This window comes from Cryptotermes secundus, unplaced genomic scaffold (genome assembly GCF_002891405.2).
Source record: "Cryptotermes secundus unplaced genomic scaffold, Csec_1.0 scaffold843, whole genome shotgun sequence".
Taxonomy (NCBI): Eukaryota; Metazoa; Arthropoda; class Insecta; order Blattodea; family Kalotermitidae; genus Cryptotermes; species Cryptotermes secundus.
In genome coordinates, this window is record NW_019731994.1 from 641,464 (window position 1) to 656,146 (window position 14,683).

Sequence of the window (14,683 nt, forward strand, 5' to 3'; positions counted from 1 at the left end):
TAAGGAGTAAGTTAGGAAGACCATCCAGTTTTTTTCTTCTTGCTGGTTGATTGGTTTACCCTTTAACCGAGAAAATGGAGGCCATTTGTTCCTCCGAAACGTCGGTATTTCACCGAAGTATATGGCGTTGCAACCCAGAAGGCTGTCTTCTTCATGGTCATTCCTGTGAGAACGTCAAATCTGTTCCTTGTATCTCCCATTCTCCTCTCAGTGTTCTCTGTATTGTAACACTAATGTGACTGAACTATTCAGGCCGTCTTCCGAAACAAATTTGATATATCGACAAAGGAAAGAGAGAATTTGGAGGAGCAAGGCAGAGATGGAGCCGAAGTTCCAAACGGGTTCTAGATTCTCCCTGAATGGAGGTATTGATCACTAAGTGATCTCTATAAATCACATAGCTCATGAAGATTGTTTTCTGGGATCTCACGCACACCAACGTTTCGGAGGCACCTGTTTCCTTTTCCCAGAAGAGTAAGTGAAGGGTGGAACGTACCGCCTCTTTCTACACACGTCTTACTCATCTGCCTTGAAGATGGACGCATTCGAAACACGGCGTCGCGTCGCCGAAGTCACCGCCTCAAATAATTCACATAAAGTTCTCGCATTGTAATTTTCTCTTAGCACTCCGTCAGGCCCTGCTCATTGATCGTGGAGTACCTGTAGTTTGCGCTCTTGCCGCAATGTGACGCCACTGCATGCGGAAGATGTTGATAACAGCAGAACCGGGTCAAGGTTTTGCCTTGTGGAAGTCGCTAAGATATCAGGTCACACAGGGCGGGAGTTCATCTAAATATACGCCAGAGTTATCATCTCTCTCTCTCTCTCTCTCTCTCTCTCTATATATATATATATATATATATATACACACACACACACACACGTGCGTTTCTCTTGCTCTGACAGATAAGCGGATCAACACCGAGCGGGTTATGTCGCGGTAAAGATGTAGACTTGTATACATGAGGTGATCCTTTTGAATGTCGACCGGGAAGCCGGCGGTCTTGACTGATGTTTCTTGTAGTTTTCCTCAGTCCCTCTATGCAGATTTCGCAGTAGTACCTCTACTAGACCATGGTTGATTCCTTCAAAATCCATTCCAATTCATCTCTCATTCTACCTACTCGACGCCAGAGTCTGAGCTTGGGACGCCGCCGTGAAGTGACGCCCGGAAGAGTGCGCCAGTAAACTGCGAAAGGAGAGAGAAACCGAGGGACAAGCCTGGCCAGTACAGCCTTGTTTACATGTCCACGGATACGTGTCTTGAATTCCGTAAACACAAGATGAGATGTATAATTTCACTGCATCAGCTGTAACATGTGCCCAGAGTAGAAGAGATCGTTCACGAGTACTGCCGCTCGTAGCGTGGGAGAGGTTAGACGACCAGTCTGGCTTTCCTGAGCCCATATCCCGCCTCAGTGGGGGATATGGACAACGTGGCACCCCAGACAATAGGAATTAGTGGCACGACCTGCAAGAATTCTCACTGAGACGCAGTCGCTCACCGCCGTCTGCCTCACTGACAAGGACAGCCACTGCACGAGATAAGCCCCGGGAAGATTTCGCGACTGATTGTTGAGGCTGACCTCCCTGCGCTCTGCCGAAGTGAGACGCAACGCGACGGTTCCGGTCTGCGCAGTGTCTGCTGCAGGGCGCAAACATGTCATCTGGGTTAACACCGTGTAGTATGGTGGCTGGTCATCGACGTTTCGGAGGAACACACTGCCTTCTGCTGGATCACGATCCTGTCGCGGCATGAGGACTTAGTGTGCACTTCTTGAGCTTAGCCAGCAGGGGTTTTGTATTTGTGATCCAGATGTGTTTTCTGTGACTTAGGGTCTAAATCCTGAAGTGTTGCATTCGTAGGGTTATAACAACGCAATTAAAAATTTGGAACTATTCTTGGGTCGGTAATGCAGTGCTCTAGAATCTTTGCAAGGCTTTAGACGGTTCCGACGCCCGAAGGGGACGCTGACAGTGTTCTAGCCAGTAGTGAGTGCAGGGGGTAACGCTGTGATTGGGCAGCAGAGTTAGCGACGGTGCAGCGAATTGTCCACCTTCTCCGATCAGCGACTCAGCTGAGGAATGGAGAAAACAGATAATGTGATGACGGAAGCACAACAAGCTTCCGAAAGTTCGTGTTTCTTTAACCGAAAGGATACGACGCAGAATGTAAGTTTCATCCTAACCGACCGGGAGAGACCGCAGGTTAGTGCTAAAACGCGATCGACCTGAGGCGAAGTACAGCGAAGTTGATGCTTATTATCGCGGCCACCCCGGGTCGGCAAGGCAGTGCGCTGCGATGGGTGCTGTGTTGGGGTGGGGGGGACTGTGACACTGAGCTGCCTTGTGTTGCTGTGGAGTAGAGTACTGGCGGCCGGCTCGAGTGGTGGTGTGGTGTACGAACCCGGTTCTCTGTGCGTGTGGCAGTGCAGTGACACGTGTGTGGTGCTCTAAGTAGAGTTGGTGGTATCGTATTGTCTTGCAGCTTTGCTAGTTCTGGGTAGGCCTGTCCAGTTCATGTCAGTAAGTCTGGTAGGAAGACATACAAAACGCAACTTTTGAATTTCGGATGTTGCTGAGCGGAGGAGTGGGCATGGGGCAGGTAGCAGCCGATCTGTACGGAACCTTGCGGCTACCTCAAGCCTTACGGTTTATTAAAACATTTTTTTGACAAACGGTATCTGTTAAATTGTTAATGTTTAACTAGTAAGAGTGGTAACCATGTATACCACCGTTAACGTGATTGATTCTGTAGTTCGATTTGGTTCTCAGAATAAAACGGTTGCTTCCTGAAACAGCCGCGAGATCTCGGTAACGGATGGTGCGATATAATTTCTGGGAGGTAGGAATGATTGTTACATGAAGCAAAACCTTGATATATCGGACTGCATGCCTACGTACTGTTACGTCTGTTTTGTTTACCCAGAACAAAGGCAAATGGGAGTTGTGTGATACAGTTTCCCACATCCTGCCTGCTCAAACGCGTATCGAAGTGCGAGCACATGGAGGGCATGTGATTTGTATAGAAAGCGCCATAATTTCTCGCTTCTGAAAATAAGTACGCTTGGGCAGTGTGTACAGATGATTATGTTCTATACTTAGGACTTTTTCTCAGTTCGTGTGGTTTTTCCGTACTGCTTAAACTAAAAAAGATAAAAAGTAAAATTATCCCTGTAACAGGCTGTGGAGGCCCATAGGGTTGTGAGATAATGTTAGAGGCTGAGTCTACCCCATGGCCATAGTGCGGCTGGAAGGATTAGATAAATTAAAAAAAAAATCCACCTCATAGTAATTTGATCCCGCGACCTTCCGGCATGTAGCGTAGTGCCTCAAGCAACTATGCTATCGGGTGGCCGCTCAAATAAGAAAATACTGTAACCAATAGCTGAGCAGGCCGGGGAGGTTGGGCTGCGCTGTAAGCATCTAGCATTCTGACCGGAAGACGTAATGCAAAGACAACACGGGGGTTGTGGACACAGTTCCTCTGGCTCATTAAGGGGCGAAGTGTTGAGCTTTTGTGGAAGATCGTGTACCGCGATAGGCAGGGAATTTCTTGGCCAGCTGAGTGCGAATATTGGCTTCTCATAAAGGGCTGTCATCCCTGGAGACCTTTCCCGACAAGTTGTCTGCCGCAGTTGGAGGGGGTGCACGTGTTTGGGACGCCATGACAGATGTACATCGTGTCACTGTCGGTATGTAATTCCGTGCGGAAGTGTTCCTTCTTAAGCCACTTTTCCGTACTCCAGCTAAAATAAATCTTTGTTACTGATGGGAGACCCGTGGTCTGTTCTTTCAGCTGAGTCAATCAGTATCTTGGGCAGGATTTTGGAACCTCGACGTGTCTATTCTGTCGCAGTGTGTGACAGCTCAGCATTGCCAGATCCAAATTGTTTCTTAAACGCAGCATTTCCAAATAGGTACAGTTTCCGCATGTAACTAACCTTGGCTCTTATTTCGGGATTGTCAGTCGTCTTGAGTGGTTTTATACCCAACGTTTCGGTAAGTGGGTCTGTTTCCATCATCAGGCTAAAAGACGAAAAGTCCATACTTAGTTTGGCCTGTTAGATTTTTTAATAATTTTATAAAATTTTGTAATTAAAGAGAATTCTAGTGGCAGGTTTTGGTACCAGAAGTACGGAACCTTTGGGTTCTGCTACGAGAGGTAGTTAAGTAGTAAGACGGATCATAGGGAGGGGACACGCGGTAGCGTAGTTGGTTGAGGCACTATGCTACAAGCCGCAATGTCGCGGGTTCGAGTCCCAATGAGGTGGATTTTTTAAATTGACCTAATACTTTCAGCCGTCATATGGCCCTGGGGTCGACTCAACCTCTAACAGAAATGAGTACCAGGAATCTTCCTGGGGGGGTAAAGGGCGGCCGGCGCGTAAGGCTGACAACCCTACTGCCATCTGTGAGCCGGTTGTCTTGATAATGTGGGACCCTCAGCGTCTTACAACCCTATGGGCCTCCATGGTCTGTTACAGGGATAGCTTTACCTGGATCATAGGGAAACAGGTTGTGAGGATGGGAGGTAGATGGAACTGGTTCAGGATCGCGTCCAATGGCGGACTTTGGTATTAGCGGTGTTGAACCTTCGGGTTCTGCCGCCAGAGAGTTAGTTAATTAGTAAGATGGATCACAGGGAAACAGGTTGTGAGGATGGGAGGTGGATGGAACTGGCTCAGGCTCGTGTCCAATGGCGGGCTTTGGTATTAGCGGTGTTGAACCTTCGGGTTCTGCCGCCAGAGAGTTAGTTAATTAGTAAGATGCAATTAAGGCCGCACCATAGCTCAAGCGGTTAGTCGCTGGCTTCCCACCTCGGCGGCCCGGGTTAGATCCCGGGTCTGGTCAAGTGAGATTTGTGGTGGACAAAGTGGCGATGGGGCAGGTTTTCTCCGAGTACTTCGGTTTCTCCTGCCAATCATCATTCCATCAATGCTCCATAATCACCCTCACCTATCATCTGATACTATAGCTTTGGTTTGGTTATTAATTGTGAACCTGTTAGTTGCCAATCCGCAGTAAAGCAAGTGTGTCCTTGCGCTCCCTTATCACACGCTTCAAAAATATCAATTAACGAAAACAGGAAAGTGGCGTTATTTTAGTTTATCGACCGGAAATGCATATGCTCCAGTCAAAAAACATCGCCCAAGAATGTCGCGAGGTGCAGGATGCAAGCCTAGTTTTGTATCCATATTACAGGTTGTAGTCCCAATACTGACGGGGTGGGTCTGAGCTCGAGAGTGCCGTTGGGGTAGTCAGCTACAGCTGCAGGACCCGTAGCTGGGTCGAGGGAGACTAATGAGGTCAGGATTTTTGGCGTGGAAACTGTACTAAGAATTCACTTTAAAGGCCTAGACATATGTTGGAAATAATTTAAAAGTAGGTCTTAGGAATATAGATTCTGGGTTCTGTTGTTGTAGAAATAGCTAATTAAAATCTTAGCACTAAAATTAATGCGTACTTGAATTAAGTCCTGGTTGTACAATTGTTTGTCGGTTCGTTTGTACAGGATGGAGCAGAGGAAACGCATGTTTTTCACATAAGAATAACTTTGTTGATTTTCAAGATAAAACCATTTTAATTACACAAAATAGAAGGCATTTCAGTGCAGTTTTAATTTACATTATGTACGGAAAATAATGTCAGTCACATGACGCCCTTCTTGCTGGACACACATTTGGGGCCTCTCCTCAAAATTCTGCATCGCATTCACCAACATGTCTTCCGGCACAGCTGCGATTTCTTGACGAATGGAAAGTTTCAGCTCCTGGATCGTTCGTGTTCTGTTCGTGTACACTCTTGCCCTGAGGTATCCCACAAACAGATCAGGGGAGCGCGGGGGCCAAGAAACATCACCGAAACGGGAGATCGCGTGTTGTGGGAACATGCGTCGAACAGTTTCCTGCATCCAGAACTTCTAAGGTGTCGGGTAGGGCCGCGCCATAGTTCAAGCGGTCAGTCGCTGGCTTCCCACCGCGGCGGCCCGGGTTTGACCCCGGGTCTGGTCAAGTGGGATTTGTGGTGGACAAAGTGGCGCTGGGGCAGGTTTTCTCCGAGTACTTCGGTTTCCCCTGCCAATCTTCATTCCACCAATTGCTCCACAATCACCCTCACCTATCATCTGGGGCTGGTACAATAGGCCAGAAGTGGCTGCAGTACAAGGGACATAGTCCCACCCCACTAGCAATAAAAAGAAGATGTCGGGTAAACCTGAGACAAATGTGGTTCCAACAGGATGGTGCCACAGCTCACACGGCGAGAGCATCGATGGAAATTGCTCTACGCATGTTCCCCCAACACGTGATCTCCCGTTTCGGTGATGTTTCTTGTGTGGGGATACCTCAGGGCAAGAGTGTACACGAACAGAACACGAACGATCCAGGAGCTGAAACTTTCCATTCGTCAAGAAATCGCAGCTGTGCCGGAAGACATGTTGGTGAATGCGATGTAGAATTTTGAGGAGAGGCTCCAAATGTGTGTCCAGCAAGAAGGACGTCATGTGACTGACATTATTTTCCGTACGTAATGTAAATTAAAAATGCATTAAAATACCTTCTTTTTTGTGTAATTATAAAGGTTCTATCTTGAAAACCAACAAAGTTATCCTCATGTGAAAAACATGCGTTTCCTCCGCTCCACCCTGTGGTTCAACAGCTCTGTCGGTAGTGCAGTGGATGAGTGAATACGGAAGCATATGGAGTGAAGTGGCCGTGGTCGGTTATAAAATACTATTCCGGTACTGTGCCAGGGGGGACCGGCGGAAACACGAAATTCCTCAATTATGATAATCAGTGCCCTGGCCGAGATTCGAACCGGGAACGTGAAATTTTACAAATGTTTCGCTTTAATATTTAGGTAAAATTTCAGCGTATTTTTAGCATTGCTGAAATTTATCTGTCACATTAAGGGAAGAACACGGTGCATATTTGTACCTGAGACGGGGGACGTGACGGGAGGTGGCATATCGAGCAGTTCCCCGGTTTGCACTCTTCATCAGCCAATACCAAATGCAAAAAAAAGAGGGGGGGGGGACGGAAATAGGGTGAGGGGGAGAAATTTGCTGTTAACTCCCTACTTAGACCTACACGTGGATGGGAGGATAATATTAATCTGTATTTCACAGAAATGGAATGTGAAGGTATGGACTGAATTCATCTGGCTCAGGATAGGGGCCAGCGGTGAGCCATTGTGAACACGGTAATCAACCATCGCATTCCTCGAAGCGGTGGGAATTTTTGATTAGCTGAGTGACTGTTAGCTCATAGTCTATTAGCTGAGTGACTGTTAGCTCATAGTCTATGGGTTTGTGTGTAGCTGCGATGATAGTTCTGACAGAGTGCGGGATGCTACTAGCTGAATGGATTCAGTACTTGCTTGCTTACTCATGGAGCTGAGCCCTTCTGGAGGAGCCGCCAATTCTGCAGCTACTTAAGAATTTCTCAGCATTTTATGGAACCCAAAGGTTCATTACCGTGTTCACAAGAGCCCTCCACTGGTCCCTATCCTGAGCCAGATCAATCCACTCCATACCATCCCATCCTATCTTTCTAAGATCCATTTTAATATTGTCGACCCACCTACGCCTTGGTCTTCCCAGTGGCCTATTTCGTTCTGACTTTCCCACCCATATCGTATACGCATTCCTCGTCTCCCCCCATTCGTGCTACATGCTCTGCCCATCTCATCCTCCTTGACCTGATCATTCTAATTATACTTGGAGAAGAGTATAAGTTATAAAGGTCCTCATTGTGCAGTTTTCTCCAACCTCCTGTCACTTCATCTCTCTTCGGCCGAAATTGAATGGATTCAGTACCGGGTTTTATGATAAACCAAATTTTGTATAATCCAAGGTATATACTTGGGGGAGGGGGAGTCAGACTCCAAATGAACTTCCCATTAAGCACGGGTTGTGATACCGTGTTGTCTGGTAGATGGGTGCAAGGTTTCGCAGGGACGTACAGGTTCCACGTTCACAGTACCACTGTTTGCACCCGCTGCTGGTTCAGAACGACGCGAGGCCTGGAACCTGTGGCAGGTCGGCTTGGTCCTCGTGTGCCCAGCTGACGGTCTGTGTGGCGCGCACAGTAATTGGAGAGCCACAAAAAGTGTAATTGTGGAGGAAACCGGCACGGTGGTAGCTACTGTACAGAGTCTACGTGACTTGTGTCGCTTATTGCGGTTTTGTGGGTCATGACGCCGTGTGGTTTGGAACGGCTCGCAGGAACCTGCTGCCCTTATCGAGGACCACTATCTGAATGTGTGCGACCGCTGATTGTATCGTCCTGTCGTACTCGAGGCAAATGCCCGAATTTGCATTGCGGTTGTGTGAGACACTGCGGGATACGGCTGAGCGCCTCGTAACGTGGGCACGTCCCTACTGGCTAGACTGCTTCGTAACTATTAATTATGGTAATATTTCAGTATATTAGCATTAATTGGGACTGAATCTCCGGTGGATAGAGCCCGGGGCTGAGACTGCCTGTCGCGGCGGCCGCCCCCCCGCCCCCCCCCCCCGCACTCTTCCTACCCACATCGTGCGCCCNTCGCCAACTTGCTTTCCCAAACAGTGCGTGCCTGCCATAACGTGGCTGTTGTACAAGCGAAACAGGCTTCATCAAGGAGAAGAGGGTAAGCCATACCTTGAATAGGCAGCCTTGCGGGAGAGACATTCATCGGGACATCCGGCATGGCTGTTCTCGATCCCACATCACGTCACAAGTAGGCTCCAGTAATTTTCTGGTGATGACGTAACCAGCAAAAACCAAACCAGACCAAAGTATAAAGTTAGCCCTGTGTTTAATTAATTACCACGACATCAAGATATATGGCAAATCCATACATTTTAACCTGGCAGTACGTGTATATGGAGGTGAGTGGTCAGCTCAACGCTACGACCACTCTATCCCCTGGTACCCATGGGACAGGACGCGGGATGGGTCTCAGAGCCGGTCTGGACGCTGTAACTAAGAGAATAATCTTTACCCCCAACGGGAATCGAACCCTGATTCTCTAGTCTTTCAGCTCGTAGCCCAGTGACTATACTGAGGGAACCATAGCGGCTCTTTACATCAGGGAGAAATAATAATAATAATAGCAATGGTGGGTTCGAAAACGAATGGCCGTTGGCGGTTGGAAGCTGACTTCACTCCGAGGGACCTTGGGTTCCATCCCCGGTGACTTCCTGTGAGATTGATGGCGACAAATTGGCACTGGAGCAAGTTCGTCTTTGCGTTTCCTCGGCTCTCCGTGGCCAGTCAACATTCCACCATTGCCTCATACCCGTCACCGCCCCGCCCCCCAGCAGGCAGCACGTTATCACGTCCTCGGTCCTTAAGTTTGAGGCTGAAGCATCCTCAGTTAATGCGTCCTTCATCCTTCGTGTTTCGTCTGGTCACAACACTGTGTGATGTTCTGGCATTGTGTGGCGTCAGTAAATTCGAGCCAGGTGTAGAGATTTCAGTGACACACAGCTACAGACACGTGTGGCGTGATGCACAGGCGTAGCTGATGATGTTTGCATGACGGCGCAGTCCCGCAGGGACAAGACCCTACCTTTCGGAGGATATCACCTTCAGGGCCAAAGAGAATGTTGAGCAATAAACTGGCAGGAGGAGGCAACAAGCTCAGTTTTCTTCACGACCCTGAAGATGAAGGCGATATCTTCCTCCGAAACATTGGGCTCTTCGGACCAGTCGACTTTACAGCCCAGAAACCGCGTTCTTCGTCACAAAAAATGTGTACGGAAGGGACGGGCGCGTGTTGACTGGGGCGTGAGCTCCAGTTGCGATGGACGTGAAGCACCGGTGAGTTGGGCGCAACGAGACATGATACAGTCAGTTTCTTGGGTAACTTCCTCCAGAATTATGGGAGTCTGCTTGCTTGTACTGGCGAGGGTGGTTGCCTTTTAATGTGCTACTTAAGCCATGCGTGAACGTAACCGTGATCACTGTTCTCCTGCCGACTGGGACTCGAACCCAGCTGCAGCGTCGGTCCGCCCCGCTGCACGTTTCCGTCTCCGTTCGCAGCTCATCACTCTGTTGCTGACGTCACGCCATTTCCTGCGAATTTGGGGTATTTCTAACAGGCGGACTCTGCTTTCGCTCAAGTTAAGTGTCGGCAGCTCAGCGTCAGAGCGACATGGCACGTGCAGCTGCCAACTGGAAGGCAGGATAATATTAAGATCTATCTAAATAGCTAAGTAAGTTTCTGTAATGCAGATTGGATTCCGCCTGCGACGTCCTTTATTGGCTGTTTGGAAACTTAACAGCAGATTAGGCAATACAGTGAGCCAGATAAGAGGGACTACTTTGAAACGATGCGATAAATGCTGTTATATAACCAGTTGCAGTTAGTGGTCACGCCACACTGACCAGAAGCAGGTACCTCACTTTCCCGCCCCTTTAAGTACGCCTCCCAGAAAATGCACCGCATCTCCGTTGCAAAGATCAGTCAATTGAGACAACCCAGCGGAGTGCTTAAGTTCTCTATCTGGGCACACCCGGAGTTACTGAACTACACGCATGCGTAGTTAGAAGGGATCTGGGCTGGGCCGCCAGTTCCGATCGGGTTGCCTCAGAGACCCGGGTTCGTGCATGTGTTGCGGTCGCTGTCTCGCCTTTAGGTTACGTTACCACGCTGTCAGCAGCTAGACTGTAGCGCCGAATTGGAAACGATGTGGAAAGGAGCTGTTGTGGCCTGATTAGATGCTTTCCCAGCATTTTCCTGGAGGGACTGAGGAAGACCATGATAAACCTCAGTGAGGATAGCCTGTGACCCGGCCTGGATCTCGAATGCGAGTGTAAGAGCTTATAGCACTCAGATTTCAGCATCCGGGCCCACATGCTTCATGTAGTAATACAGACCACGGCCACTTCAGCATCTTTTTCAATTAAACATTTCACGGGTACCCTTTTCGGCGCTAAATAACATGTCTAGTACACAGAACGCATTTAAGTTACCTGAGAAAGAAAGTGCTTTACCGACCCTGATTGTAGAGATAGTCGATAACGGACACTGTGAGCTCATGGCAACGCTTCACGAACTGAAGGGTTTGCTTGCGGAACGAACCGAGGACTTGAAGAGGCGAGACAAGCTCATCGAGCACTTGGAGAGGGAACTCGATAAGAAGGATGCGACAATCAGGCATCTGACGAACGAGATCGACAAGTTTCGGCAGGTAGTGTGCCCTCTGACCCAGCAGATCATCCAGCAAGGAAGTCCCCACCCGGAGCGGCGCACGAAGAGGCAAGCCATCTCGGCAGAGCCCCCCGAGGGTGACCCGGGTCCCATCGGTCAGAAGATCAGCAAGTCGCCCAAGTGAGTGCACTGCTCCGTTTTTTCTTCTTCCCTTAGAGGGGGGTGGGGAGGGTGAGACTGAGTCCACTTGTTACTTCGGCCACTATTTGGCCTATTGTACCAACCCCGGGATGATAGATGATGGAGAGTGTGAGGCAGTTTGTGGAATAAGAATTGGCAGCGGAAACCGAAGCACTCGGAGAAAACCTGCCCCATAACCAGTTAGTCCACCTCAAATCCCGCATGACTTGACCTGGGCTCGAACTCGGGCCGCCGCGGTGGAAAGCCGGTGACTAACTCACTGCTTTGTAAGATTTGAGGCTTTCACGGCGGTGACTATGAAGAAAGCAGTCTTCTGGGATTTGGCACCGTGTATATATGGTGTTAACCGACGTTTCGGAGGAACGTATCGCTTGACCGTGTCTCACGGTGTTGTCGCTTGCAGATTTACTCATACATCTTCAACCCTGAAGATGGGGGCGATACGTTCCTCCGAAACGTCGGTTAACACCACATATACACGGTGCCAAATCCCAGAAGACTGCTTTCTTCAACTCACTGCTTGGTTACTGTATAGACTGGGCCAATTGAATACAATCCGCATCTTCACATTCTAATATCCAAGATGTGTCTTAATACCTCTCATCTTTGTCTAGGTCTTGAAACTGTCTTTCTCTTTTCAGATATTTCAACCAAATGTTGTACACAAATATATGTATTTTTAACGTCTGGCCTCACCCATTCATAATGATATCTGGTGCATAGTACAAATTATGAAGTCCTTGATTATGCAATTTTCTCGATCCATCTCTCGTAGGTCCAGCTGGAATAGCTCAGTCGGTATAGTGACGGGCTATGCGCTGGGCAGTCGAGGAATTTGGTTTCCATTGCCAGCAGAGACAAAAGATCCTTTCTCAACTCAAGAGTTCAGACCGCTTCTGGGGCACACCCAGCTTCCTATCCAGTGGGTATCGGGGATTCTTTCCCCGGGGGTAAAGTGGCAGGGGCTTGAAGCTGTTCGTTAACCTCCATCTAGTGCTGAGGTTAATGCTGAATCTATACCTCCACTTCCACGTATGTCTTCACGGGATTGTTCTTATACCTTTTTAGATCCAGATATTCTCAATCATCCGCAGTCTGTGGGTCTTGCCTGCCATTCAACGTTACATACTGTGAGTTACTGACGCTCCGGCCGCTTTGCCCCCCGTTGCCAGCAGACCCCAGAACCGATCTCTCGCGTTACGAAGCCTCAGTTCACATGGTAATACGTGACTGCGTCCTGTTGTGTTGCTGAATGCTCCGCGCTACAGTGACACTTTTGAGTCTCTTGCAGCCCAGGTTAAGGCGTTGTCTTGGCTTTTGCTGGAAGGACTGAAGAAAACGGTTTCAGGGCCGGGAGTAATGGCAATTTTGGTGGGGGGTTCGCCGGCGGTTCAAGTAACGGGACAGCCCCCTGCCGTGACTGCTGTGACGAGCAACTCATCACTAGAAACTCCCGCCTCACATGATAGGTGTGACTATAGACGTGGTTCAGCTCTGTAATCGGATTTGTTGAACACTTTTAACACACGACTCGTGGTACACTTTACAGATCTTAGCACACAGACTAATGTTCTCAGTCACATCCTTCACTAGCCGTTCGTTGGTAGCATATTCCAACTGTGGGCGTTCCTCTGCTCACGGGTTCACGTCCTCGCAGTCTGGCGGCCATCTCGCACCAACCTACTCTTCTAGCTGCCTTCTGTGGACTGCCTCTGCAGTTGGTTCCCGTTATATAGCCTCGACACTGACCGTTCAGAAAACACACCTTCAAATACTTACTCCATTGTTGCGTGTTACACAGCCGTTACCTAGGAATGGCTATTTCTCTGGCTTCACAATCCTTGATTTGAACAAATATGCCACAGTATTGTCGGTAAGATTAACAGCATTTACACCACTTGATAATTACTTGGTATGGACTGGGTTCATCTGGCTCATCATGGGGAAGAGTGTGACTTTGACTTTGAAGTGAGAGTTCAGTTGGAGTAATGAGTCAAGGTAGTGTGGTCAGAAGTCGTGCGTGTCCCGTCGAAGATTTGTGAACTGTCGTTAACAAGGTGTATCAAATAGACTTGAAAGGATTCTGACGATGGTGTATACTGTACTTCTTTTGGCTTATTTTGGACTTCACCCATCGTCCGGACGATGGGTGAAGTCCAAAATAAGCCAAAAGAAGTAAGGTGTATCAAGTCCAATAAATTCGATAATCAATCCCAAACCATTTTATAATATGTGACAATAGATATAGTGTGTCTAAGACAGGTTTGAGAGTGCCACATTGTCGTACGTCGGTCCGCAGTCGAAAGAAAACTATTGGACTGAGTTTTCAGCATGCTACGGGAACCACTTACCATCCTGGAGATCCCGTTGAACACACAAGACACTTCTGCGGTAAAGTTGCCCACGCAAGGTTTGATGTACCTGCAGACGCGGTTTAGGCAACGTTTGTTTTTCTGTAGGTAACCAGCGGAAGTTCTGCGATGAATTGTGCAATTAAATTCATTACTATGAAGTTGCTGCTAACCTCGATGTGCAGATAGTGACATTGCAAGCAAAGTATGCGACCAGTGCGTCCCAGAACTGAAAGTGTGCAGATAAATCAACGAATTTTTTAGTTACGCGATGGGGTCCACAGTTTTTATCTGAAGAATTTTCAACTATCGAATATTCTGCCAACTACAAGGAGCCACTTCCGGCTGTGCAGTGTGCAGAATCATAAGGACCGGGTTTGTAATCCGGCTGTTGGTGATGACACCACAGGCTGCTGTTGCTGCATGCGGCTTGGAACAAGTGCTGGGCGGGACATGTAGCGCACACGGGAATAAAATGTTTAATGACATGTTTGTTGTTACGTCAGGACAATATTGAAGTGACACAGACTGGAAGCTCTATGTATTCGTGTGTCTCCTGCGGTTCTGATAAACGGTTATGCTTTCCCGAAGGAGCATTAACTAAGCGGTCTCTGTAATGAGGCGCAGTATATTTTCTGTGAGGCAGGAACTGATGTGTCTTAACCATCACGTGGCTTGAACATATCGCCGCCGAAGTGTAACCGCGCAGAATGGAATCTGGCATCTGCTGTCGGTTACTACCACACACTCGACTTGGGCGAGGGGGAGGGCGGGTTGGCTTGTTATGACTGATGCAGATCGTAAGCTAGTTGAAAAGCGCCGGCCAGTTGCGGCAGGTACGTGTCTTGCGGGGGCGCAGGGCCCTGGGAAGGGGACCCGTGCCCTGGTTTGTTGGCCGCGTGGGACGCAGGTTGCTGACTCCAAACCCTGTTTCCGGACATGCGAGGCTAATTATTTCGTTAACCCATTGAAGTCTGAAATTCATACAG

General features: G+C 48.6%; 1 protein-coding gene across 8 annotated transcripts in view; it reads left to right on the plus strand.

The window, feature by feature from the left end:
- Positions 1–14,683, plus strand: part of LOC111867470 (cGMP-dependent protein kinase, isozyme 2 forms cD4/T1/T3A/T3B) — an 89,396-nt gene that overhangs the window by 38,314 nt on the left and 36,399 nt on the right. The window contains exons 1-2 of one of the 8 annotated variants that reach the window (XM_023857372.2): positions 1,604–2,208; positions 11,001–11,322. The exons of 2 other annotated variants lie outside the window; for them this stretch is intronic. In XM_023857372.2, the coding sequence (XP_023713140.1) occupies positions 11,030–11,322 (293 nt within the window). In that variant the 5' untranslated portion in view covers positions 1,604–2,208; positions 11,001–11,029. Of the gene's footprint in view, positions 1–1,603; positions 2,209–2,360; positions 2,536–6,463; positions 6,525–10,249; positions 11,323–14,683 lie in introns of those variants that run through there. 5 more of the 8 variants (XM_033752698.1, XM_023857370.2, XM_023857371.2 and 2 more) reach the window with 5 other exon arrangements.